At 54.2% G+C, this 25245-nt stretch overlaps 10 protein-coding genes across 10 annotated transcripts; 6 read left to right on the top strand and 4 right to left on the bottom strand.

Annotated features, from left to right (window-relative positions):
- Positions 1–233: 233 nt before the first annotated feature.
- J4E87_004709 (uncharacterized protein) lies at positions 234–1760 on the bottom strand (the record flags this gene model as incomplete). The annotated part of the gene is made up of 1 exon (XM_049376328.1): positions 234–1760. The coding sequence occupies one exon, from the start codon at positions 1758–1760 to the stop codon at positions 234–236; it is 1527 nt and encodes a 508-aa protein (XP_049233839.1).
- Positions 1761–2890: 1130 nt separating this feature from the next.
- J4E87_004708 (uncharacterized protein) lies at positions 2891–4966 on the bottom strand (the record flags this gene model as incomplete). Its single annotated transcript, XM_049376327.1, has 1 exon — positions 2891–4966. One exon carries the CDS (start codon positions 4964–4966, stop codon positions 2891–2893), a length of 2076 nt encoding a protein of 691 aa, XP_049233838.1.
- Positions 4967–5574: 608 nt separating this feature from the next.
- J4E87_004707 (uncharacterized protein) lies at positions 5575–6813 on the top strand (the record flags this gene model as incomplete). Its single annotated transcript, XM_049376326.1, has 1 exon — positions 5575–6813. The coding sequence occupies one exon, from the start codon at positions 5575–5577 to the stop codon at positions 6811–6813; it is 1239 nt and encodes a 412-aa protein (XP_049233837.1).
- A 2080-nt stretch (positions 6814–8893) lies between these two features.
- On the bottom strand, positions 8894–9991 carry J4E87_004706 (uncharacterized protein; the record flags this gene model as incomplete). Its single annotated transcript, XM_049376325.1, has 1 exon — positions 8894–9991. One exon carries the CDS (start codon positions 9989–9991, stop codon positions 8894–8896), a length of 1098 nt encoding a protein of 365 aa, XP_049233836.1.
- Positions 9992–10909: 918 nt separating this feature from the next.
- Positions 10910–12114, top strand: J4E87_004705 (uncharacterized protein; the record flags this gene model as incomplete). Its single annotated transcript, XM_049376324.1, has 2 exons — positions 10910–10992; positions 11049–12114. The coding sequence occupies 2 exons, from the start codon at positions 10910–10912 to the stop codon at positions 12112–12114; spliced, it is 1149 nt and encodes a 382-aa protein (XP_049233835.1).
- Positions 12115–12573: 459 nt separating this feature from the next.
- On the bottom strand, positions 12574–14109 carry J4E87_004704 (uncharacterized protein; the record flags this gene model as incomplete). The annotated part of the gene is made up of 1 exon (XM_049376323.1): positions 12574–14109. The coding sequence occupies one exon, from the start codon at positions 14107–14109 to the stop codon at positions 12574–12576; it is 1536 nt and encodes a 511-aa protein (XP_049233834.1).
- A 653-nt stretch (positions 14110–14762) lies between these two features.
- On the top strand, positions 14763–18094 carry J4E87_004703 (uncharacterized protein; the record flags this gene model as incomplete). Its single annotated transcript, XM_049376322.1, has 2 exons — positions 14763–16580; positions 16634–18094. 2 exons carry the CDS (start codon positions 14763–14765, stop codon positions 18092–18094), a joined length of 3279 nt encoding a protein of 1092 aa, XP_049233833.1.
- A 699-nt stretch (positions 18095–18793) lies between these two features.
- On the top strand, positions 18794–19609 carry J4E87_004702 (uncharacterized protein; the record flags this gene model as incomplete). The annotated part of the gene is made up of 4 exons (XM_049376321.1): positions 18794–18846; positions 18903–18933; positions 18999–19158; positions 19206–19609. The coding sequence occupies 4 exons, from the start codon at positions 18794–18796 to the stop codon at positions 19607–19609; spliced, it is 648 nt and encodes a 215-aa protein (XP_049233832.1).
- Positions 19610–20384: 775 nt separating this feature from the next.
- Positions 20385–21581, top strand: J4E87_004701 (uncharacterized protein; the record flags this gene model as incomplete). Its single annotated transcript, XM_049376320.1, has 1 exon — positions 20385–21581. The coding sequence occupies one exon, from the start codon at positions 20385–20387 to the stop codon at positions 21579–21581; it is 1197 nt and encodes a 398-aa protein (XP_049233831.1).
- Positions 21582–21953: 372 nt separating this feature from the next.
- J4E87_004700 (uncharacterized protein) lies at positions 21954–24960 on the top strand (the record flags this gene model as incomplete). Its single annotated transcript, XM_049376319.1, has 5 exons — positions 21954–22537; positions 22584–23258; positions 24172–24299; positions 24349–24399; positions 24449–24960. 5 exons carry the CDS (start codon positions 21954–21956, stop codon positions 24958–24960), a joined length of 1950 nt encoding a protein of 649 aa, XP_049233830.1.
- Positions 24961–25245: the final 285 nt, after the last annotated feature.

The raw sequence follows: 25245 nt of genomic DNA, 5'->3' as shown, positions 1-25245 counted from the left end.
CAAGCGAACAAGTGTCACATCACATGAGCAAACTTCAAAGATCTTTTGATGATGACAAATTGGTATCATGACGCATTACTTTGTTTCTCAATCATCCATCCTCCAACTATCATACAACATCGTCATCCTCTCAACTAATTACATGGCTCATAGGCCTCATCCACTAACTTTACATGTCCACAATGCTACAGTAGCATCGTGGCATCGACCTTCTCATCTCTCATCGCACAGACTTAACCAGCCTGGTACAGACCAAGAGCAACAACGTGGGGGTTGATCATGCTCAAGTTGAAGGGAGTAAGGAAGGGGTTGGCATCAGTCAGCGCAACGAACATGGTACCGTTGACGGATGGGTCACCCTCGTAGACCTCAGCAGCGGGCTGGTATGTGAAACCAGTGTTCTCGCCGGTGACCTCAAGGGGCGTGTATGTCAAGTTCAGCTGGCTGACCCAGGCAACGTACGCGGGGGCGCCGGCACTGGTATCCGTGACGTAAGAGTTGTTGGGGCCGACAGCCTGACCGGGCTTCTCCCAGGTGAAGTTGATCTTCTTGCCGGGGAAGGACAGGGGTTCGCTGTGGTTGCGCGCGATGGCAGGGCCGCAGGAGTAACCTGGGTGCTCGGTGCCGTTGATGTTGACGCAGGACTCATCGGCGGGGATGGTAGAGTCAGAGGGGTCAGCGATGCGGTCGCCAACTACCTCGTGGGGCTTGGTGTCGTTGGGCGAGAAGCGGTTGGGGTTGGCCTGGTTGTCGATGAGCAGCGTGGGGAAGTTTTGCCATGCGAGACGGGTTGTGTTCTCTGGGCACGAGCTGATGTAGGGTGCCAGGTAGGTCCATGCCCAAGACTGCGGGATACCGGTCTCGAACCATACGGGCTGGGGCGCAAGGCCGAGCATTTGGCGGAAAGACATTTGCTGGCGGGCCTCGGTGGCAATGGACTGGGAGAGGAGGGAGGCAACCTCGCGGGAGTCCAGGTGGGCGAGGAAGCCCCAGACGCCAGACTCGCCCCAGCGGGTGAGCTTCTGGTTGAAGTCGATGAACTCGCGGACGGTGCGGTAAGGGTAGTTGTAGGTGCACTGGGGAGGAGCAGTCTCGCCGAGCATGTTGGTCAAGAGGGTGGCGTGGCCACTCTCTTGCTGGGCCATGAAGGCAATGTAGGCGCGGTCCTCAGCAGTCAGACCAGCGTCGAGGAAATCCTCTGCGGAGAAGATGGCGAGACCGTTGTTGAACAGGTCGAGTTCGATCCATTCCTGGTAAAGACCCAGGGTGATGGACTCGTAGTCGAAGTCGCTGTTCACCATGTAGCGGGGCTCACTGCCGTTGGTACCGAGACCACCAGCGGGCGTATAGGGAATGGGCATGGGGTTCTGGGGCTTGCCATTGGTGTTGTAGTAGGTAGCGGTGGGGTTTGGGGGCATAGGGGCGATGGCGGTGCCGATGGTAGTAGGCGCCTTAGCAGCTCCAGTGGTGGTGGGAGTGCCATCGTATGGGCCATGGCTGGTTGCGCCAGTGACATCTGAACTCCTTCGGGGAGGAGCTGAGCCAGGTGCGGTGGGGATGGCAGCAACCTGAGAGTCAGGACCGAAAACCGAAGCGGGTGTGGCAGCTGGCGTGAAGGTAACGGAGAAGCTGGCATCCGCGTTGGTGTAGCCTGGGACATCTTCAGTCGGCTTAGCAGCGCTGTAGCCGTCCTGGGGCGCAGGAGCGGCAGCAGCGAAAGCTGCGAGGACCGAAGTGGTGAAGAGGCTCTTGGTCAACATCTTGAAGTCGATTGTCGGGTCGAGGTGTTGTGCGGCTGGGACAATGGACGGCGTCTGTAATGGTTATATACGCGCATCGCGCATCAGTGACCGCATCGCGTCAACGCTACTTCCTACTGATTTCACATCGATGACCACAAGCGTCGCCGCCGAAATAGGTTTAACACCTATGATTTCATGACTGAACGGATGCGGTAGTGCAAGCCGCGAATATCGAAAAGTCGGCCACGACATGGGAATCTCGGGATTGGCATCGGGAAGACATTTCGGACGAATCAGAAGATGCGCTGCTGAATCTTGCCTGCTCTGTGCTCCTCAATGCCTGCTGGAAAAACTGGGCGCTGCGTGAACGCGTGCGTACAGGGGGCGTGTTTTCCACGATTTGCCGCGTGCAGACAACGTGACGACGTGATGACATGGTGGAGCGTTTAAGTTTTGAGCCGCTAGTGCTCCCGCCCCGCAAGAGATCAACAACGATAATTAACAAAACCGGGTTCCTTCCAAGGCTTCGGCGATGTCGCCAGTGCTCTTTGGGGGTAGCTTAACGCTTAAGCATACACCCGGTCTACGTTTCTTGCTGAGAAATCTCGACCCGCGTACACCCAGATACTCGCCCCCGCGGAGCGTAGCGGCCAACCCAGCGATTCGAAATCGCACTCGCACGGTAACCCCAGGCTCGGGTAAACATCAGAAATCTGCAGGTACAGAAGCAGGCCCATCTCCGCTTGCGCCGCCTACCGATGCGGCCATGTGAGCGGCGCTCCATGCATGCAGCAGCATGTAGATCGTAGATGTGGGAAAAAAGCTCTGGCCGCCAAAAAAAATAAACGTGCATCTGCGATAATATGGACAAGGAAGATGGGGGCATTACCGATGCAGCTTGCATGTCTACCCCTTACCTAAGCACATGCGGACGATGACGTTAGATCTGCGCAACGCGCGCCGATGTTTGACGAACGGCGAACATCATGGGTGCCACGCGAGATGATTATTGGAGAGGCTGCGGGAAAACAACGCACGACGCAACAGCGGACAGCGCACATGCATGCAGTTTGTGGAGCGATAAAACGTGCGAGCTGGGATGGGATGCAATAGTGGAACTGGTATTATTTCGCTGATGAATGATAGAATTATTTCGCGCGCGACATCGGACCCCAATTCTCCCTGGGCGCAAGCTGGTAGCGGACGTATTTGCCCCTGTCGTGATCCTTGCCGAGCTTCTCGTCAAAGTTGACCTCGAACTTGGTGTTGAGGTAAGCTGGCAGATCTTTTGCGGAGGTCGTCGCCGAACCATCGCCGCTGTTTTCTCCATTGCTTTGCGCTTCAGGCGCCGGATCGGCCGGTACTTGGGCAGGTGCTATGTCGGCAGTTGACGTTTTTGTGTACCCTGTTGCGTTGGACTTTGCAAGAATGGCGGCGCCGGGGCTTCCTGCTTTGGGCAGATTCTTCAGCGGCGCTCTTTGCCGCACCCATTCGAGCATGATGTGCCAGATGTCCTTCCACGATGCATCTGTCTTGATGGAGCCAGGTTTGCAATGGCTCATCGTCACCCTAAACCCCGCATGTCGTAGCGCACCACGCATGGCCGCCAACGGCGGCGCTGAACAGTGAACTATCTTCGCTACCGAACTTGGGATGATAAAGAAGGGATGGTGGTCTACCTCTGCAGGATCGGACTTCGGAATGAGGGGATCTAGCACTTGAGTCTTTCCTCCATTTGACTTGTCCAGTTTGGTGCCAAATGTGATCTCCTCCAATGCTGTATGCAGCATTCCTTCGATACGGTCCGTTGTCGCGTACGTCTGCTTGTCAACTTCGTTTAGCTGCGCTAGTACTCTTTCGATAAAACCGACATTATGCAACGGCCCGCCGTACATTGGTCCTGACAGGTGGGTCTTGTGGCCGCAGTGCTCGCAGTGTTGGTCCGCGGAGGGCCCTTGTGCAAAGCCGTGCTTGTACATTGGGTCGCCGTTCTTGTTCTTCAGTACTTTGTTGCGAGCAAGGAACTGGGTAGTCCATCCACCGCAGCCGCTTTCGCAATGGTAGACAAGCATGGTTTTGCCGGCGAGGAGCTTGACGTCGGTGGGCGCTTTGCGCACTCGTACGAATACTCTTATGTAGTAGTCGATAGAGAGAGAAAGTAGGGGCTCGATAGCCATGCCGTATCGACCGGCCGATGTTGCGATGGCGTGTAGAACCAGGCGTAACCCGCCTTCGTGGCAGGGCTCGCCCTTGAAAGGCAGTCCACCGTACTGCGAGTAGGTCTTCTCGAGGTAGCCGTGTGACGCAAAGATGGCGGAGTCGGTGCACGTTACACAGAGTAACCCGTCGTCATTGATGGCTTGTATGGCCGCGTCGATGAAGGGAGCGGCAGTGCCGTATGGGTCAAGGTCAATGACATCGTAGCCTTTCTTATCGCAATAGCTGTACATGTAGGCTATGGCATTACCAGTCTTTGCTGTTACTGTCTCCTCGAGTTTATTGTGCTTTACGTTGAGCTTTATGGAGTCGACAGCATTCTGTGACATGTCATTTGCTGTAACGGCGGTTGCAAATGGGACTTCTTTGGCGAATCGTAGGGCACGGAGACCGGTCGCGGAAAGGGCATCGAGGATTTTGAAGGGTGGTCTCCAGGGCGTCATTCCTCCATTGGCACAAGTAGCGTCGTCCTGGTCATCTCCACCTTCTTCTTCTTGCTCGACGGCACCATATTTGTCTAATGTCTTCTGCCTCTTTGGGTGGACCGCACCTTCTTCACCATTAGCCTCTACAAGCTTCCTCTTTTTAGACAGACTTTCACCTGTGGTAGGAGCCTCAGTCTCACCATTTCCACGATTCGTAATATCTCCCGCCGCCCGTTCCGCTTGTATCCGCTGTCGCGTGCGTTCCCTCTTCTGTTTGAACTGCTCGTGCTTCTTCAGTTTCCGTTGTATTGAGTCCAGGCCGAACGTCTTGATCGCAAGTACAGTCAAATCGCGATTGAACTGCTGGATAGGATTGTAGAAGACTTGTTGCTTTGCATGTTCCTCTTTGGATAGCCTTGGGTCGGTGGACGTGGGGATGTCATGGGGGACGAGAATATGCGCGAGGCCTTCCTTGATGGTGGTGTATTCTTTGCCGTCGTGGCTGATATGTTGGTCGGCTTGCGGCGTCGCATCAATAGTCTGCACAGTTGCGTCGGTCATGGGGACGTCGGAGGAAGCCATGGTGAGGGAGGTGTGGAATTCGCGTGGGAAAGAGCTACTGGTTGCCCATGCTCTGCGGGGAAGGCGTGGAGGGACTCGGAAGGCGCGTGAGCAGCGTGTCCAGATTAGAATGGAGGCCAGATTGGAGGCGAGTGTAGAGGTCGATCTAAATCCGGCAATAGTTGTGGCTTGAGTAAAGAGTCACGGCGCATCCACGGTTCTGTCGCGTCGAGCTCCAAATTTTTGGCTTCGGAGTTAAGCTTAAATTTAGCGTCACCGCGCGACTTCCCCGCGTCGCCTGTCACGACTATCACTACTCAATGTATACAGTATACCAGATGCACATTGTAGTGAAAATAATGAATCGGCGCACAGAATGGTGCTATCGATATACCAACATCAACATGCAGCAAACAACACCCAAAGCGTGCATAGTGGTTCCGCATAGACCAATGGGTGAGTGGCTGCCTGGAGAGGGCTGAGACTCCTGCTCCGCCTCACCGGCCCCTTGAACGCCTCATCCACACCCAAGTATCGTCTTTCCTTCTTCATCTAAATCGCGATCTCTATCTCATTACTCTCTACGTATTTTCCTTAGACATCTCTTTGCACGCTCGAGAATCTACACCATGGGCAGACCTTCCGACCCCCCACCCAGCTACCGCGACGACCCAGACGCCGTCTCCCTCCACACCACCCCCGACGACTACGCCTACGACGATGCGCCCGAGATCTCCGGGCTTCCGCCCTCCTACACCGACAGCGAAGCAGGTACCAGCAATGTACCCGCATCCTCGATCCCCATCCACCACATCGCGCCCCCAACCACATCAACGAACCACGCCAAACCCTCTTTCAAGAACGGAAACCCCGTCGTAAACACCACGATAAATGTCCAAAACCCGCTCTATGACAACGATCCCGCCGCTCTCGAAAACTCCATCCGCCTCCTTGCCGAAGCCGCCCCGACGCCCCTCATCTACATCATGGGCACGCACCGCGAAACCTTCAAGAGGAACAACGAGACCAAGTCGCGCACCATAACCGACTTCCGTCTCGTCATAAACCTGTCCAAATACATCCACGCGCACTACATTGCCAACAACTTCGGCACCATGTCCCTCACGACAGCTGAGAACAGCGAGAAAACGCACCGTGGCACGATTCTTAAGTGTAGGGCACCGGGCTCGAAACAAGATATTCAAGTTGGTGGTGCTCAGAAACCGGGCTTGACGGAATGGTGCCATAGATACTGCGCCTCCCCACGCGCACTTCGTATCTTCCGTGTGCGGCGCGACGTCACGGGTCTGGATGAAGCATACCTACGCTCCAGAATCGAAGGCATAATCCGATCTACAAACTACCGCGGCAACATCTCCATAACCTTCCCCGTCGAAGACGCAAACGTCGATTTCTACACGAGTCACCGCGTGAATGCTTGGAGGCTGAAGACATGGGTGCGATGGATCTTCTACTTGACCTTCCTGTGGATCTTCAGTTGGCCGATCTTGTTCTTCGCGACGCGGCGCTGGAGCGTTGTTAGAGCTGAATGGCCGTTTTCGCGAACGAATACTATGGGGAGGAAGGAGTATACGACTGTGAGTGAGGAGGAGTGGATGGGGGAGTGGCATGTGGCGATCAGGAGACTGGTGTTGGAGAGGTATGAGGGTGAGGTTAGTGAGGACATGATGAGGGCGGTTATGGCGAGAGGTGAGGATCCGCCTGTGCCAGGCACGTTTAGGAGTGGGCATGTTGGTGTGGATAATGCGGTGGGTGCTCTCACGCAGGGCTTCCAGGTTGCGAGGGCTTTGAGTAATGGGGAGGGAGTGGGGAGGGTAGGACAGAGTGGGTGGGGGTATGATTATTGAAGAGTGTGTCGGCTCAGATGCTAGGATGGCGTTTGGGTAATCTACAACATTCGGATCTTTGTTGCTGTTGGTCACATAGAGGCATGGAAATCCGTTGACTATTTCATGTTATCATACAACTGCTACCACAGTGCTCTCATAGAACAGTCAGGTGTCTACACTCTTCGATTGGGGACGACTCAGATTCTCCATGTTTCCATCAAATCGAGCATGTGATACGATAGCTACAGCAAACCTACCCAATCCCTTAGAATTTAAAAAGATAACTAACATGATCACTCTCACACCCGTCCACCCCATCACAGAGCGTACGATGACAACTCATCACCAACCAGACCCATCTCTCAGTGACTCTGACATCACAGCAGCTCTCAACATACTCACAAGCCTAACGGAAGCCACATTAACGAGCGATTGGCCATGTTTCAACCACGCTCGCGCCACTTTCATATGGCATCTGACAGCCGCACAGTCCGACGAGGTCATTAGGAGAATCTCGGATCTCAGCCGATCCGAACGGCCTGGGTATCCAACGTTAGAGCAATTGAAGAATTTGATATCAGAGCAAGTGCGCAACTTGATATCAGAGCAGGGAAACGCTTCTACGACTGCGCATCATGCACGCTACGAACAGCCTTCTGTAGAAACTGATGACGACGATCGATCGGACAGAACAGAACGGGGGGGTTCTTGAAATGGGAGGTGGTTAGCACGTAGTAATGGCCACATGCTTGTTGGCTCAGATTTTAGAATGGCGTTTGGGTTATGTTCAAATCCCTGATTGTCTCTTGTAGCGGCGTATCTCGCTACTCTAAATCGTTGATTTTCTGATATCACACCTAGAATGTCGATGGATGTAGTTAGTCTATGCCTCATGCGGTTCGTGTATAGAAGATTTTGCCTTTCAAAAACGTGAACATTACAGTAGCATCCCGAGGTCGTTCAAAGAGCCAACTGCCTACATTCTTCGATTGAGGCAACTCACATGCTTACGGTTTGTAGTTTATTCGATCTTGTGATTAGATGATTTCAGCAAACCTAAACGACCAAGCAGAGATTTAAAGCGACTGTTATGACCATTTTCTCACTCCCGCTCAATCATACCGCGCAACATAAGATGGCGACAAGTTATTACCCAGAATCACCCCTGAGTGTTGATCGCATCACGGCATTCGTAAATACACTTCTCAGCTTGACGAAAGCCATGAGCATCAGTAGTCTGCCCTGCTTTACGACTGCTTGCAACGCCTTTAAAGAGCAGCTAACAGACGACTAGCTCGATCATGTTGTCGGTAGACTCTTGCAGCTTGATATCACTATGCAAGATAGGTACAAACACATGGAGTGCATTGGGAAGTATCTTGAATATGACAAAGGCGTTGCCTTGGAATATTGTGAGTGACAGTTCAGTAAGGTAAACATTGTCGATTTCATACTAATCTTATTGGTTATAGTAAGCACCGGGGACCTTATGCACAAGTTTTGTCTCTATTGGGAGGTGATCGACCAGGCTGATGGCAAAGATTGGACTTGGAAGAGGTATGTCAGGACTGATGTACTTACTGGTCTGCTCGAAGACTGTGTTGCATGCAACATACTCGATGCGACGCGTAGTAAGTCTCCCGCGGAAGATAACATGGGTTACGAGCTGATGACTAGCAGCTTATAGAGGACCCCCTGGACGAGCAAATGTGGTTGAGATACATGCGGCATTGTTCATGAACAGAGAAAGAAACAGAGCGGTGTCAAACCCGACCCAGGATCGATGGCGTGAGCTGATTGCCAGTTATGCACTTCGGCAAAAGCGCAATACTTCATCCGAGCAGACACATACCCATGCGTCCGGGCAGGTTAATAGTTCTGCATCCGAGCAGATGCGAAATTCTGCTTCGGAGCAAACGCACTCTTTTGGGGTTATGCAGACGGACAACCAAGCAGGCTACGGATTTCAGCCCGCTGAAGCTGATAAGGATGCACCGTCGAACTGAAGAGATCGGAGTCTTTCTTAACATAGAAGGTATGTAGCACGTAGCGATAGCCGCATGCTTGAAAAGCACACTAGCAGTATTGTTGTGAGAATCTAAACATCAGCGTGTAGCCCTTGTATAACCGTCTTCGCCTCGTCCTGCAACCTCTTCACCAAGCTTCCAGCATCCTCAACACTATGCACAAGGCCTACCGCAGCCCCAGCATACGTAGCCAGTCTTCCTTCTGGACCCCACCCTGCATCACCCGACTTCTCAGCCTCTTCATGAAGCTTCTTCAATTCCTCAAACGGAACACCCGCTTGATGATCATGCCAGCTCTTATTCGTAATACCGCGCGGGCTATACTGCTCTGGCCACCCCACGGTACCTCGCAGATGATTGTACAGCATAGTCTTGGTAGTGCTCTGAGCACCATCCGTGGCGCGTACGACTTCGTTTTGATAACCTTTGCTGATCCGCGCTTCGGTAGATGCAAGAAAGCGCGTACCCATAGCCACACCTTGTGCCCCAAGAGCAAGTGCAGCAGCTACACCGCGACCATCGGCGATGCCTCCAGCAGCTATCAGTGAAATACCAGAATCGCGGATGCCATCTGCGACTTCAGGGAAGAGTGTCATGATACCCATGCCGTCTGTGGCTCTTCCGTGGCCACCTGCTTCTGCTCCTTGGATGACTAGCACATCTGGCGGATGGTCGCTTTTTGCAGCTTCTAAAGACTCCTTCAGGGTCCCGACCTGGATCCAGATATGGATCTCAGGTGCTACCTCCCGGAGGCGCGCCGTCCATTCATCCAACTCTTCCTGCCCATGTCGAGGCGCGAACAGCCACGCAGCGCAAGGATGGTGTTCTTTCACTGCCTTGGTTGCTGAATTGAGATCCCCATTCCAGAGCTGGAATCCAACACCCACCGGTAATCGCTTTCCAGCCAGATGTGCGTCTGGGAAAGTAGAGCCTGGTACGTCCTTCAGCAGTTTGCGCAATTTCTTCAGATCCGTAGCGGTATCTTCGGGTTTCGCGCCAGGCCCAATGAATCCTAGGCCACCTGCCTTGGACACTGCAAGAGCTAGGCGCGGACCAGACATGACGCGCATTGGCGCTCCGACGATGAAGGGTGATGTGATCCAAGGGAATACATTGCTGAGATGTTTACGCGCTGCACCGGAACTCATCGCGTTGCGTATTGCGTTCATCTAGACAACCTGCTGTGACCTAAGACGAGGTATGGAAAGGTTCGTGGGTGCGTGACGAAGAGAGCCGATGGCGTTGGTTCAGCACCAGCGTGCAACATCGTGGCATGCAGCGTTACATTGCCTAGCCATACTGGAAAACGATGGTACGTTTCCACGGAGAAGGCTCCTTCGCGGTGCTCGAGTTACGTCGGAGCACACGGAAAAGCACGAAAAGGACGCGCCCGCGTCTGGGGCGCGTTCAGATGACTAATGAGGGGATGGTGTCGGGCCGACTACTCATGCTAGCCGAACACACCTGCCCTCGAAGTCCCTACAACGTGCGTGGCGCTTTCGCACAACAACCTCCGTGACTGAAAGTGCCGTAGTAATGCCGAGTATCTGAGTGTCTATCACCTCTTGAGCGGCTACACTGGACGCGCTTTTCCTTCATCGGCGGAGTAAATCCACTCCGCTGAGTACCCACCGGATCCTCCGCTGTACTCGTCCGAGATCTGGCACCGACAGACATACTAGTCCTACTTATTAGGTTCAGCATAGATGAGAAGAAACCTTCCGCGGTGGTTTCTTGAGACATCCAGTGGAGACAAGTCGGGCGCTGTCGTTGCGTTGACATGTCAGAGATGTCAGATAGTCAGAAAGTACATAATCGCACCCTGGCTAGCCTGACATGTAGCAACAATATCCTAACTCCGCACTACGTACCCCATGCGACTATCAGTTAGTACCACCGTATAGACCGTATTTCGTGCTTTGCAACGGTCCTGGCCATGTATCTAGATTCTAGTCAAGTTGAAACCGGACGAACGAACGGCGTAGCTCTGCTGGTTTATATATCCATCATTGGTAGGATAAATCTTAGGTCTCACCATCATCTCACAACAACACATCTAACAACAGCATAACCCTCAAATTATCAACATGCCTATCAAAGTAGGACTCATCGGCCTCAGTTCCGTCACTGGCGAAATCTCCGCCAGTCCAGGAGACAGCTGGGCAGCCAGGTATATACACTACTTTCGAACTCCCAACCCCGATCCCAACTAATCCAAGCATGCAGCGCTCATCTGCCCTACCTCTTGGCCTCACCGCACTACGAGATCACCGCCCTCTGCAACTCCAGCGTTTCGTCCGCCCAGGCCGCTATCAAACGCTACAACCTGCCCCCAACCACCAAATCCTACGGCAGCCCCGAAGATCTCGCCCAGGACGCAGATGTCGACCTCGTTGTCTGCTCCGTCCGAGTAGACAGACACTACGCGCTCCTGATGCCATCCATCAAAGCAGGCAAAGACGTCTTCGTCGAATGGCCGCTCGCGTCCAACCTAACCCAAGCCCAAGAAATGCACGCCGCAGCCCAGGCCAGCGGATCCAAGACAATCGTCGGTCTGCAATCCCGGTCCAGCCCCTTCATCCGCAAGATGAAGCAACTCGTCGCGAACAAGACCATCGGTGAGATCCTCAGCTCCACGTTAACTTTCGAGATGGGATGGCCGGGTGACGTCGAACCCCCCGCCAACGACTTCATGACCAAGAAAGAGAGCGGCGGGAGTTTCCTCAGCATCATCGTTGGACACACCGCAGATGCCGTGTTCCACGCTCTGGGTGGCCTCGAAGAATGTTCCGCGCTATTGACCACCCGCTGGCCCGAGACCAAACTGCTCAAAGCAGACATGAGTTTCGACCGCGTCGCCAAGCGCGAAACACCCGATCACGTCATGCTGCAAGGCATTCTCCGTAACAACTCCGCGCCCATCTCCATGGCTTTACGTCACGGAAAGACCTTCAAAGACACTCCCGGTCTCGTATGGCGCGTGTTCGGCACGAAAGGCGAGATACGATTTACTTCTGCCACGATGCTGAATCTTGGTATGGGCGGAGAGAAGATCGAGGTGTATGATCATGAGAAGGATGGTGTGGAGATCGTGGAGGTGGAGTATGAGGAGGTGGTTAGGGAGTTGGTGCCGATGGCGAAGAATGTGGGGATGTTGTATGAGGGGTTTGTTGAGGGGAAGAGTGTGGAGGAGGGGTTTGTGGGGTTCAAGGAGGCGGTGGAGTGGCATAGGGCTATTGATCTGATGGAGAAGGGGAGTGAGGGGAGGAAGTGGGTGAAGATAACGGGATGAGGCGTATGGGACGCTGAGCAGAGTGGTAGACGATTGAGATGGGTAGAAACAGAGCACGTTCATTCAAAATCTATGATCTCGTGTGAGCGGATAATGCGCATATACGTTGACTTCAAGTTCTGTCTAGACTAAACCTCCCTCCCCCCACTTCCCTCCACATGGGTATCCAAAAAAGCCCACATGTCAACCGCCATAATCCATAAACAATCATAAAGGTTATCAGCCAACCTCAAAGTCAGCCGCGCTAGCTAGCGCCATGCTCAAACAGCATTCATTTGCATGAAGGGTATCCAAACCTTGCTATCCAAAATCAGAAAAAGCGCAAAAAGCAAAAAGCAAAAACACGGACCCTTCTCTCAGAAAGTTGGGCCGCCCAGAATCATCAGAATCGTAAAAACCACCAAACTTTCAATAAGCTTGATAAACTCCCTGCCGCATATGGTCAGGAACAATGTTCTTCTACTCTCGCAGCAAGCCGCCAATGCCGAGACCTACACCTTGATCGACGCGTCCGCGCTTCGGCGGACTTGTCTGAGTGCGGAGATCCGCTGTCGAGGGCATGCGGCCGCGCTTTAGCTCGCCGGCACGGGTTAGACCGGAGCCTTTCTTGACTTGGCCGAAGATTTTGCTTTGGACGAGGTTGGCTGGCTGGGCTGATGGTGGGGCGGACATCATGCCTTTGGTGGGTGGTGCTCTTTGCAGAAGGTTGCGTGCCATTTGGCTGGCCTGGGATTCGGGGACTTCGTCTTCCTCGCGGTCGGTGAAGGCTTCTTCTTCGTCGACGCTGGAGGCGGTGATGGTGGAGTTGCTGCTTTGGCGACGGGTGTTGGATGGTTTGGCTTGGTAGTGCGCTGGTGGTGCAGATTGGGGGATGTTGGTTGGCACGAAAAGTGGCGGTGTGCGGGGTACCTGAGGGTAGGCAGCTCTGCGGTTCGGGGTCTGTGGCAGCGATGACATGGACTGCGCGCCTCGCTGGTGACTGAAGCGTGATCGGGGTGCGTGTTGCCTGATGGGGGTGGTGGGCGCAGTAGCGACCTCCTGACTCAGCATCTTGTCGGCTAGGAGAAGAGCTTCGAAGTTGTTCTGACTTCTGCTTTCCTCGGACAGAGCAGGCGGCACACGGTTGACGCGGTTTCTGGGAGTCGGCTGATGAGGTGTGCCGTAATTCGAGCGCGGTGAAGATTGCTCGATCTGCTCAAGAAGAGGTGCGATGTGGTCGCGATTCTTACGAATCCTCGTCTTCAGGCGGTCATTCTCATCCAGCAGGCTAGCAAGCTCGCCTTCGCGGTGCTCAGTCAGACGTTTTTGCTGCTCAAGCATGTCGCGAAGCTCCTCGTTCTCACTCTGCAGCATCTGGTTCTGACGGCCCATCTCTGATAGCAAGACAGCATTGGCCGCATTTGCGGACTCTTGATAGGTCTGCTCTGGGGTGACCATGTTATTGCGGCGCTTCTCTTCAGCTTGCTGCAGAACGTCAAGCTCTCTCTGAGCCATGGCTAGCTCGACAGCCATGCGACTGGCAGACTCCTGACTCTCCATTACAGCCATGTTGTACTGAAGCTTGTAGTGGGCTGCGGAGAGTCGCATGTCGCGTAATGCATTGGAGATGGTGTTGACCATGGTTCTCAGCTCCTCAGCAGAAGCACTGTTGACTTGGTCCTGCGGGTAGAGACCTGCACCCATGTCTGTTAAAGCAGACGGCTGATTGGGCAGTTTGCTGGTTGGTGGGGGAGACGTGAGCTGTGGAGTCGGGGGAGTAGGCGTCCTCATGACTGCACGCATGTTTGGGATCTGAGAAGAGGGTGGAGGGGTCATGGAAGAGGTAGTCCGGGGTGCGGGGGAGGTAAACTTGTGGTCTGGGGATGCAAGTTTTGACATTGCGAGCGCTGCCGACTCAGCGGGCGATGAAGAACAAAGCTTGGGTGGTGTTTCGGGTTGTGCGTTCTCAGTCGTAGGCATCAACGAGTCCTGGTACTGCGTTCCGTGGGACTCCATTCTGCCTCAGGCGCAATTGGCCCAAGCAGTGCGACACACGTCAGGAAGATATGGGGGCGGTGTTTGGTCGAGAAGAATTGCGCTTTGTCCAGTCCAACTGTGACACGCGGGGGGAGAGGTGTCAAAGAGCTGGGGGAGCTGGCGTGGTGGGCGACGCGGTAGAGGTGACGAATACGATACGGTGGGTGCAGGGGTGCGCGTCGATGCGCGTTTGCCAAAAAGAAGTCGCGGGGGTTATGCGACCGTGATAGCGTGCAAACGGCAGCGAACAGGTGTTTGCAGAAGACAGGGCGCTCGTAACGGGTGTGTTGGGTGTGTGGGTGACGATGTCGTCGGTGCGGAAGGCGCGTGGAGCGAGGTTGAGGAAGGACCCGCCGGTCGTCCCTGCTCAATACCAACCGGCGCTAGGCCCGACCTGTCAGCGCAACAGAAACATGGCACTCCCTTTGGTTTCACGGGGCAACGGTCGCCTCCCGCTCGCTCAGACGCCCGCCTGCACCCGGCGCGGAGAATTGGTTCTCGAAAAGCAACCTGGCGACAAGTGGAGGACCCTTAATCTGGTTGGACGTGTGTTTCGCCTGTGCCGTCTTGCATGAACGACTTCCCAACCCTTAGGCGTTGCATCGTATAGCGCGCTGTCTGACAGCATCACCATGGACCAGTCCTCGTCCATTCCGCGCCCGTCTGGGATCCCACGGCCGGCACCGGCTTCGCGACTCCCTGTGCTCAGGCCGTCCAACAGCCATTCCCAGCTGCGCGCGCCCGCCTCGACGGAGCAATTGCGCAAGAAGCCGTCGCTGTCGTCCATCTCGCGCCCGACCACGTCGACGCTGCAGAAGAAGACGTCGAGAGCATCCCTTGCTTACTCCAGCAACCCCCTGACGGCCTCGAGCCCTGTGCCTGACAATACAGCCTCCAAACGCTCATCCATCGCGCCCTCGTCGAACCGCAGGGCGAGCGGCATTCCCAACTTCGGCCAACGGCGGACGTCGACCGCCGCCTCGAGTACCAGCGATGCGCCCGTCTTCAAGCGGCCATTTGCCCGTCCACCGTCGCGTCAGACGAACGCATCGCGGTCATCCTCGATCGCTCCCGCCAAGGAAGATGATACACTGGGGAGCCTAGAGGGCTTTAGGTCAGCTTCGAGAGCATCCTCGCGAGCAAGTTCGAGAGCCGGATTCCGCGACAACGAGCCCGAGCCGGAACATGCGGACTCAGCTATCGACGATCTGTCCAGTCCAATCAGTCCCGTGAAGCCGGAGAAGAGGAAGGGCCGCCCATCGCTCTCAGAACGCACTGCAGAGACTCTGTCCAACCTGCCATCCTCGCCAGCACCCGGCAAGGGAAGACGTAGATCGAGCTTCTTCAATGCCGACAACAGCATGGCCCCTCCGGTGCGGCCGGGATCTGCCATGTCGAACAGCAACGGCAGCCGGCCATCTACGAGTGATGGTGCCCCGCACCCAATACCAGCTACGCCCAAGCGGTTTGGTGCTCCCTCCAACAGGCTGTCTATGACCGCACCTGGAAAGAGAAGCGTTAGTGCAAATGTTAGCACACCCGCTGCAACGCCAAGTAGGCGTACTTCGATGCTACAGCCTATGTCGACTGTCAAGAAGCAGCCATTAGCTCCAGCGCAAAACCTACAGAACACACCTAAACCGCGTCCGCTGACGAATAGCAAGAGTCTCACGGGCATGCGAACACCCCGATCTCGGCCGTCCCTGAACAACGTCTTCGGTCAGGCAATATCACCGCCCGGCACTGCTACATCCTCACCAGCCCGGGATACTCCGGTCAAGAAAACACCTGATACCGTTCGAAAGGTTCCAAGCTCTTCCACTGCCCTGCGCGACCAAATTGCGAAAGCAAGAGCTGCGAAGAAGGCAGACGTCGAAGAAGCACCAGCTGAGGCACCGCCCAAACCCGCCAGCTCCTCCAATGCCCTGAGAGAACAGATTGCAAAGGCTAGGGCAGCTGCAAAACAGGCAAAGGCTGAGCCGGTGAGGAACAGCACTCCACCTACCGATGTCATCGTGCCCGATCCTGCCGAGATTGCGACCTTTGACTTTGGTCTCGATGACGATCCCTTCAACCAGCGCCCCAAGGGTGGCAAGTCTGTGCTGCGCAGACGGATCGATGCCGCCAGATCAGATGGCCGCCTCAACATCGCTGCGATGGGACTAAAGGAGATTCCTGACGACGTACTTTCCATGTACATTTACGACCCCAACGATACCAAGGTGGCCTGGGGCGAGGTAGTAGACCTGTCCACTATCCTGGCTGCAGACAACGAGCTTGAGATTCTTCCCGACAGCATGTTCCCTGATGTATCAGTTGAAGACATGATTGATTCGGATGAGGCTGGACCTCAATTTGGAGGTGTGCAGAGCATCGACTTCCACGGCAACATGCTGCGAGAGTTGCCCGTAGGCCTGAGACGACTTACTCAGCTCTCGAAGCTGAACCTTGTAAGTGCCATTGTCAGTAAAACCGACGATACCCTGTAGCTAACATTGCCTAGTCACGGAATAAGTTGCCTATGGAAATGTTGGATGTCATCGCTCAGATCCCCACCTTGAGGGAGTTGAAGCTGGCAGAAAACGATCTCAACGGAGATCTCTCATCAGCGATATGCGATCTCACAGCATTAGAGGTCCTCGAGCTGCAATCGAACAAGTTGACAAGCATACCGGCAGACATGCAGCGTTTGACGCAGTTGCGGACACTTAATGTGTCGGACAACCAGCTCCGATCCCTGCCTAGCGAAGTCTTTTCTGCAACCCTTGTCGAGCTTCAAGCATCAAAGAACCGTCTGGAAGGTACACTCCTTAGCCTGCACTCCGTACCTCATCTACAGGAACTCAACGTCGCACAAAACTCACTCACAGCTCTGTGCGATGGCGACGTGGTTGAATTGCCTGCTCTCAAGACGCTCAATGTCTCCACGAACAGACTTACGTCGTTCCCCGAAGTATCGACCTGGATCAGTATGACGACGCTGCTAGTCGGCGAGAACAAACTCTCAACCTTACCAGAGGGTTTTGTGACGCTTCAACAACTACGTACTGCAGACTTCACGGGCAACGATATCACTCAGCTTGATGAGAAGATTGCCTTGATGGAACATCTAGAACACCTCACTGTTGCAGCTAACCCGTTGCGCGATCGTAAATTTCTTACTATGGGCACCGATGACATCAAGCGCGATCTGGCATCCCGACTACCAGCGGAGGTCTCAGCCGACGTGGATGACGAATTCGAGAATGGTGTCACAGAAGAGGCCCAGCCAAAGTGGCAGCTCACACCGTCAGGAACGTTGGACCTCGCGGACAAGAGTATGTCTGAACTAGAGATGGATGAAGTCACCATGGATGTCATGGTCAACGGCCTGCGTCAATTGCATCTGCAGCGCAACAAATTCGAGATCATTCCGTCTATAGCGGCGCAGTTCGAACACTTGACATTACTCGATCTGTCTAGGAACAGCATTGAGGTTCCTCTGTCAGCACCCATCGAACTTCCCCAGCTGCGCGATCTCCGTCTCGCCAGCAACAAGATCAACTCTCTGACGCATCTGACAACATACCTCACTGCGCCTCTCCTCGTAACGCTAGATGTATCGATCAACCGTCTCGCCGGTGCTCTTCCGACGCTCCATGTAGCCTTCCCCGCGCTCACCACTCTCCTCGCATCCGACAACAGGATCTCCGAGGTCTCGCCTGAAAGCTTGCACAACCTTAGGATTGTAAACCTGGGCAACAACGATATCGAGCGTCTGGAACCGCGTATTGGCCTTCTACAAGGCACCCTGACAGGCTTCGAAGTGGAAGGCAACAAGTTTAGGGTACCTAATCGACAGGTGCTGCAGAAGGGCACTGACGCTGTTCTTACCTGGCTCAGAGACAAGATTCCCCGGGAGAGTTGGACGAGTGCGCAGAGTTCTAACACCGAGTTCTTCGATGCTGATGACGGTGGTTTTTGATTCTTGATTCTTCTTATTAGGGCGGTTTGAAGGTTCTTGCGGTGCCGCCGGGGTTGGTCTAGAAGGTACTTGTGCGGTTTCACTTCTTTTTGGATACATTTTAGCGTTTTGTAATGTCTTCTTGTACATTGTGTGCTCACTACAGGGGAGTACTATAGGGATGTTTAGATTATTGTGTTCAGTTTACTTCGAATGGATGTCGCGATATTTCCAAAAACAACCGTTCCCAGTCAATCGTATCAGAGTGATCAAGTTTCTCATCATCGCTGAAGGAGTGAAGCACCCAGTACAGCGATAAGAACGATGAGTATGCTCAAAGTAACCACACTCAATCGACCAGGACACCACGGTATAACTTTCGCGACAGAAAACTGTGTTCCAGCAGCGGGTCGTCATTGGTGTTGCAGCGCAAGCCGACCCATCACGCTAGTGTCGGCGTCGGTAAAACGTGCCGCCGAAAACTCGGTTGGCCCACTAGCGCTAGGAAGGCTGTCGAAATTGGCGAGCGAACTTCGAGATTTCTTCCTCGACAGCCGTACGATAACTAACCCACAGGTCAGCCATCGAGGTACGTCTACCATCTTCGGAGTGCGCAATCGAACGAGCGCAATCAAAACGAACTCGCCGTCGACACTGCGCGCTTCCACACAACTCCACGAGCGAAGGACGAAGGCTGATTAGGGCAGACAATCCGACACAATGGCGATCAAGCACAACCAGCAGATTCAGAAGAACCATTTCCACAAGGACTGGTGAGTTCGCGATTGGGACACTGGACACGTTAATGACATTGGGCTAACATCTCCAGGCAACGCTACGTCCGCTGCCACTTCGACCAGGTAATTCCCCTCTCACGTCGCTGAGAGTAGTGGCGCCTGTGTTCAGATTTCTGACAGTACGATAGCCTGGCAAGAAGAAGTCCAGACGCAATGCTCGCGTTGCCAAGGCTGCGAAGGTAGCCCCCAGGCCCGTCGACAAGCTCAGGCCCGTCGTCCGCTGCCCTACCATCAAGTACAACCGCCGTGTCCGCCCCGGCCGTGGTTTCTCTCTTGCTGAGCTGAAGGGTATGTTGCTCTACCCAATGGCGCAAAGCGCTCCTAACATATAGCAGCCGCCGGTATCCCCCGCAAGTTCGCCCGCACCATCGGTATCTCTGTCGACCCCCGCCGCCAGAACCTCTCCGAGGAGGGCCTCAAGGCCAACGTCGAGCGCCTCCAGGAGTACCGCAAGCGCCTTATCCTCTTCCCTCGCCGCAACGGCAAGACCAAGTCTGGTGACGCTTCCGCCGAGGACGTCAAGGCCGCCAAGAGCGCCGACAACCTCGTCCAGTCTACCGCCGCTGCTCTGCCCATCAAGAACGTTGTCCAGCTCGAGGAGGGCCCCATCGGCAACTACGAGGCTACCGAGAACGCCTACCGCAAGCTCCGTGACGCCCGCTCCGAGGCCCGCCTCGTCGGTGTCCGTGAGAAGCGCGCGAAGGCTAAGGCCGAGGAGGCCGACTCCAAGAAGAAATAAGCTACTCGCTGAAGTAGCTGCTTGGTTCTTTGCTATGGCTTACGACAATACAAAAGTCAGGATTACGATTCGGCAATGGGTATTCCCAGCGTGGGCTTTCCCAGCATGGGCGGCGTCATGGTTAGGTCTGTCAGATAAATGACAGCATGTGAATGATACCTAGTTTTGCAAATGCAAGCCGTGCCTCCCATTCATCTCTTCGTCATCTCTTCTACAGTCTCATCCAGCAATATCCACTCTTTGCCGTAGGGTACGATATGATCATTCGTGATGTGTCATTTGACGGAGCAGTATGAAATTGACATTCACCTCGAATTCTAGTATTGATGATCACCTTGCGCAAACGGACGTCGCTAGCGCGGTTCTTGTTGCTATGAGCTCCCCCACCTCACGCCGTATCTGTCACAACACCACAACACCACGCAAAACGTGCAAGGTACAAGATACGAAGTCTTCAGGCACTCGCTTGGTAAGTCCTCCCAACAGTTCCCAGTAAGCATGTAGGAGGCACGCTCCCGCAAGGGTAATTCCTGCGCGCTCAACTCCTACATCGTATACATCTTAGTGTTGTATTGGCATCCACGTACACCGTGAAATGCCGATGCATCCTCCTCACATCGTTCAGATCTGGGAGATATTGATGCAGAGCCCTACAATTACTGACTGTTGTCCAGACCTGAACGTCTTTTTCGCTTTCACGCCTATCTCAACATCACGGTAACTGTTAGTCTCTCTGACCTTTCCCCCTCGAAAAGAAATCAGACTCAAATCCAAAATGGTGATCAAGGCCAAGAATCACCCCGCCACGGCACAAGCAAACGAAGAACCGTGTGATCTCAGCGATCAATCAAGCACCAACACCAGCCCCATCATCTACACGCCCCCAGACTCCGGCACCGAAACCAACGCCATGACATCCTCAGCAAACAACAAGGGCGCCTCACCTTCTCTCCAAGCTCCCGCACAGCCAGACGATGGCGGTGGTTCCTTCACCATCACTACAACTCACGGTCCCAAGCCCGTCCTTCAGGACCCCAGTGCCGCCAATATTAGCAAGCGCGAGTACATCTACTTCCTCCCTTACCCTCTGCCGCCAAACACCGAGATCCCTTACTCCATCCACCTCCCACAGAAGAACCCGCTGAACCTACCGTCTCACCAGTTCGAGCCTACATCTACTTTGGTACTGACAAGCCCCAACCACACCTTCGTCGACATTCGCATCTACAAGTCGTTCTCGAAGGACGCCGTCAATTCCAACAGCGCTGATCCTGCGCCCATCAAGGAGAGTACCAACGTAGGCAACTCCGCACACCTAGACTGGGCCTTCACCGGCACTTCCACCAGCGTACCCATCACGCCTCCCCCCACCGGCCCACAGCACGGGAAATCTGCCAAGAAGCTCAAGGAAGAAACTTGGGTCAACGTCACACACTCTACTTGGACTCACTGGCTGGACTCACGCTTCCCGGTCGGTCACAAGAACATCCCGGTAGACGAAGGCGATATGTATCCCATCGCTCCCGGATTGACGCTGGAGCATGGACACGGATACCATCCCGCGCTTGGTGCGGTCAAGACTCACGAGGAGATGTGGAGGGACGTCGACGCCGTATCTACGAATGAGAAGGGAAGTATGGTATGTGTGGTTATGCGGTGCCAAGCTGATCACGCGGGGGTTAGGGGCGTGGTCGTGAGGTTGGGACAGTACTGCCAGGGTATTCTCATGTGGGGTGATAAGGTTACTGTCGAGCGGTGGGAGTGGGAAAATGGCGAGGGAAAGACTGCGAAAGGGAAGGTTGGTGGGAACGGCGGAAAGTCAGAGGTGGAGAAGTGGAACAGGACTGTCAGGGTTGGTGATGGTTTCTTGCCTTGTGGCGTTACCTTCAGGCCTGAGATCTTGAGTGTGGGTGCGGTTGTCAAGTTCCAGGACTTTGAGTGGATGGTGGAGGAGTGTTGGGAGTGGAAGTAGATGGGTTTGAGTGTGGGTGAGATGCGAGTACTGAGTGGATGAAGATGAGAAGGGTAATGGAGCCGAGTCGTCGAAGTTGAGATGGACTTTGTATGACAGTATGACAAATGAATGACGAAGAGTAGGCACACGTAAATGCTACCAATAGCAATGGAGATTGGTGTCTTGCAGATTGCACAAACGCTGTCCTGATCGCTAAGCCCACGCCAAACGGTGAACGCGACACTTGAGCTCAGACTTAAGAGCGTACGTCAACCGCCATTGCAGACTTCCCCGCAACAAAGAAAATATAATCAGCATCGACAATCGCAAGGTTTCGGAACCTTCAATGCGATACCCTGACCTCGACTCGGTGAAGTAAGGCACACCATCATGCACCTCACAAGCTGCTTCCTTCTCCTTGCATTGTGGCGGCCCCGCACCCTGGCCTTCTCAACTACGGACCTAATCTGGTCCAACGTTCAGCAATCTCTAGGACCTCAAAGCGATGTATTGAAGAGTGATGAGACTATCATCCTGGGAGCAGGTGTCATTGGCCTCGCGACGGCCTACCAGCTCGCACTCGCTCACCGAGAGGCTGCCAATGCGACATCCAGGCCACCTGGAAAGATCATCGTCGTCGAACGAGCTGCGCACATCAGTCCTGCTGCCTCCGGTCAAGCGACAGGCGGACTTGGAGACTTTGGCTTCGCGAGCGGTGTCGCTGATTTGGGCGCTCTGTCCTACAGGCTGTTCCAGGAACTTGCTCTCGCGAATGTAATGGAGGAGTTTGGCTTTAGCGAGTCTACGATCTATCGCATCATTCCAGACGACTTCACGGGTACACCTCAGCCGTCTGACACTTGGGGTCCAAGTCCTCCTGTTGAACAGCCTTTGTCTGCGCTCCCTGACTGGATCAGACCCAAGAGCGACTGGTCAGTGCAGCGCATGGCTGGTCCCCCTCACGCATCGCATCTGTACGTTGGCCTTCTGATCACAATGGCTTTTGGACTGACTGATTAGTGATCCAGCTCAATTTTGCCAGTTTCTCTACAAAGAGTGCAAGAAACTGGGCGTCGAGTTCATCTTCAACGCGAACGCAACATCAGTTCAAACCGCACAAGGAGCGAAACATTTCACAAGCATCCAGATCAAGCAACAAGATAGCGATCCTCTCAACATCCCCTGCAAAAGCCTAGTCATAGCAGCAGGACCCTGGTCCCCACACGTCTTCTCAACACTCTTCCCCAACGCATCCCTCCAACTCCCAATCAACTCCACGTCCTCAGCCGGAAACCACTTCCGCGTCCGCACACCCAATTGGAAGCCAGTGGACGACCAAAAAGGAAGTCAGCAAGTCTTCTTCCAGAGCGAAGTTCCAGGCAAACAGGGTCTGGACATCACCAGTTTCCCGGGAGGTGAGTTGTACGTAGGTGGGTGGGGAGCGGCACCGGAAGAACTTCCTGAACTTGCGGAGGATGTGCACGCGCAGCTGGGTGAGATTGAGAGGATGAAGGCGGTTGTGAAGGGGTATTTGAGGGTGCCGGAGGATGAGGAGTTGGGTGTGTTTAAGGTGGGGAGGTGCTATAGGCCGCTTGCGGAGTTCGGACATCCTATTATAGCGAAGGTGGACTGGGAGTTGCTCGGCATGGACGAAACCTCCGTTGAGGCGCTTGGTTCATCAGAGCAGGAAGACGCGTACCCGGACGATCGATACGGTTCGGGGGGTTTGTTTATAAACACAGCCCACTTCGATGATGGTGTGACATTGTCGCTTGGGAGTGGGAAGGTTATGAGTGAGCTGCTGTTGGGTTTACCACTTTCGGTTGACATTTCGGGACTTGGATTGAGCTGAGCACGCTCTGCTGTTTCACTGATGAGGAGCGGATAGGCTGTTGATATGTAGGTCTCAGTTCATCCAGAGTTCATCATTTTCGTTCCGAATCTCTTACGGAAAGTCTTCAATCTTTTAGAGGCCTCTTGATCGTGCGATAGAATTTGGGATCCACAAGATTCACATTGACGAAGGGAAATGACCAGTCCTAGCCTAATCGTGGTTGTAGGCCATCAGCGGCGGCGGCAGAACTACGTCACAGTGACTTGGGGTTGCACGAGCTCCGGTAGTGAGAGGCGCGATAATGCAGCATGCGACCTATGGCTGCTTAGTGAGCCGCTCAACTATAGGAAAGCCAGACACGATAGTCCTCCAAGTGAGGAAGTGAACCTGTTAACAGCGAAGAATTCAACCAAGTTGAGCAAGACAAAGTCTGTTAGACAATAGCAGCATCAAACAGAGCCACGCTTGTACCTCACAGGTTTCAAGTATCCACTGCACCGAAATTCATAGCAGCGCAACAGTCTCTTCGTTTGCTACCAGCTTCTTAGCGTGTCGCTTCGCTACGCTAGGTAACCGCCAGTCTACCGCCCCTTGAGAGTGCTCCGCCAAGGTTGCCTAATCAACAACAAACAGTTCTGGAACTATCTGGTCATACGCGGAGCTTTCCCCTTCGCACCCCCAGTCACCTCCAGCCACCAGCCGAACCTCAATCTCAAATTCAAGCGACACTGTGCTTTTGCACACCAAAAAAAAAATGCAGGCTAACGTGGGCAGCACCGACGTCCTGGATATCCTCGAGAAAATGCCGGAGCAAGATCAACTTCGCATCCTGGAGTTACTCCCAAAAGAGAATGCCGTCGCCGCTCTACAAGCCCTCCTCCGTGAGCGAAACAAGTTAAGAGGTAAGTACCACATTGACAATCCCAGTCATTCGCTAATCAAGACGGTCAGAACCAGAGCAGAATCAAGGCCAAGAGCACCCGCCACAGAGCAGGTTGAGAGGTGAGTACCACATTGACAATTCCAGCCATTCGCTAATGACGACGGTCAGAACCGGAGCGGAACCAGGTCCAAGAGCAAAACCCACAGCCAGTAGCCGAGCCAGAAGGCGATGTCACCGCTGGTGCGGAAATACAGCTAGTGGACTTAGACACCTACATTCGTTTTCGAAACGAGGACGGTGGCGCTGTTCCCCGAGACGTTCATGATCTTCCGCAACCTGTCCAAACAGCCCTCGAAGACCGCTTCAAGGCTATGTGGGACTGCAAAGAGGGAAGGGTCAAAGAGTACGGCAGAATCACCTCGAAGCCAGAGTTGTACACCGACAAGGAGTATTGCATCCGCAACCTCATCATCCGTGGTTCGAGGGTCAGGGGCACCATGTTCGGGCATGGCGGCAAGCACAAGAAATCCGCGTGCGATAAATGCATCAACAGCGGCCACCCCTGCGCCCACGTCATCAAGGTCAACGACGAGTTCGGAAAACTCTTCGTCCCTCTACCTCGAGCTCTGAGGAAGGGGCAGAGCTGGGACGAGCTCGGGTACTGGGTCGTTGAGAAGTGAGACTTGGGAGTGACAGACTGTCTGCTGAGCGAAGTAACGTGCACCTTTCGTTCGCTATGATGGTCAGGATTTCATCAGCTGTCTTCGGAAGGTTCCATCTCTCAGAAGGCACTTTCTCTGCAGGTTGCGATGAAGCAACAACACCTAAGAGAGGATTACATCAAGCGAGGGTGACCAAAACAAAACTTCCCAGCATGGGGATCGTAGGGTAATTGAATACACTTACGAATATCCTGACTGTGATGAGTGTAGACCACACCTTGATACCTTGATAGCCGCCATCGC

The sequence above is a fragment of the Alternaria ethzedia genome (genome assembly GCF_023757985.1).
Source record: "Alternaria ethzedia strain BMP 0044 chromosome Unknown scaffold_9, whole genome shotgun sequence".
NCBI classification, from domain to species: domain Eukaryota; kingdom Fungi; phylum Ascomycota; class Dothideomycetes; order Pleosporales; family Pleosporaceae; genus Alternaria; species Alternaria ethzedia.
Note: the sequence above shows the minus strand (reverse complement) of the source record. Positions and strands in the feature narration are given on the sequence as shown.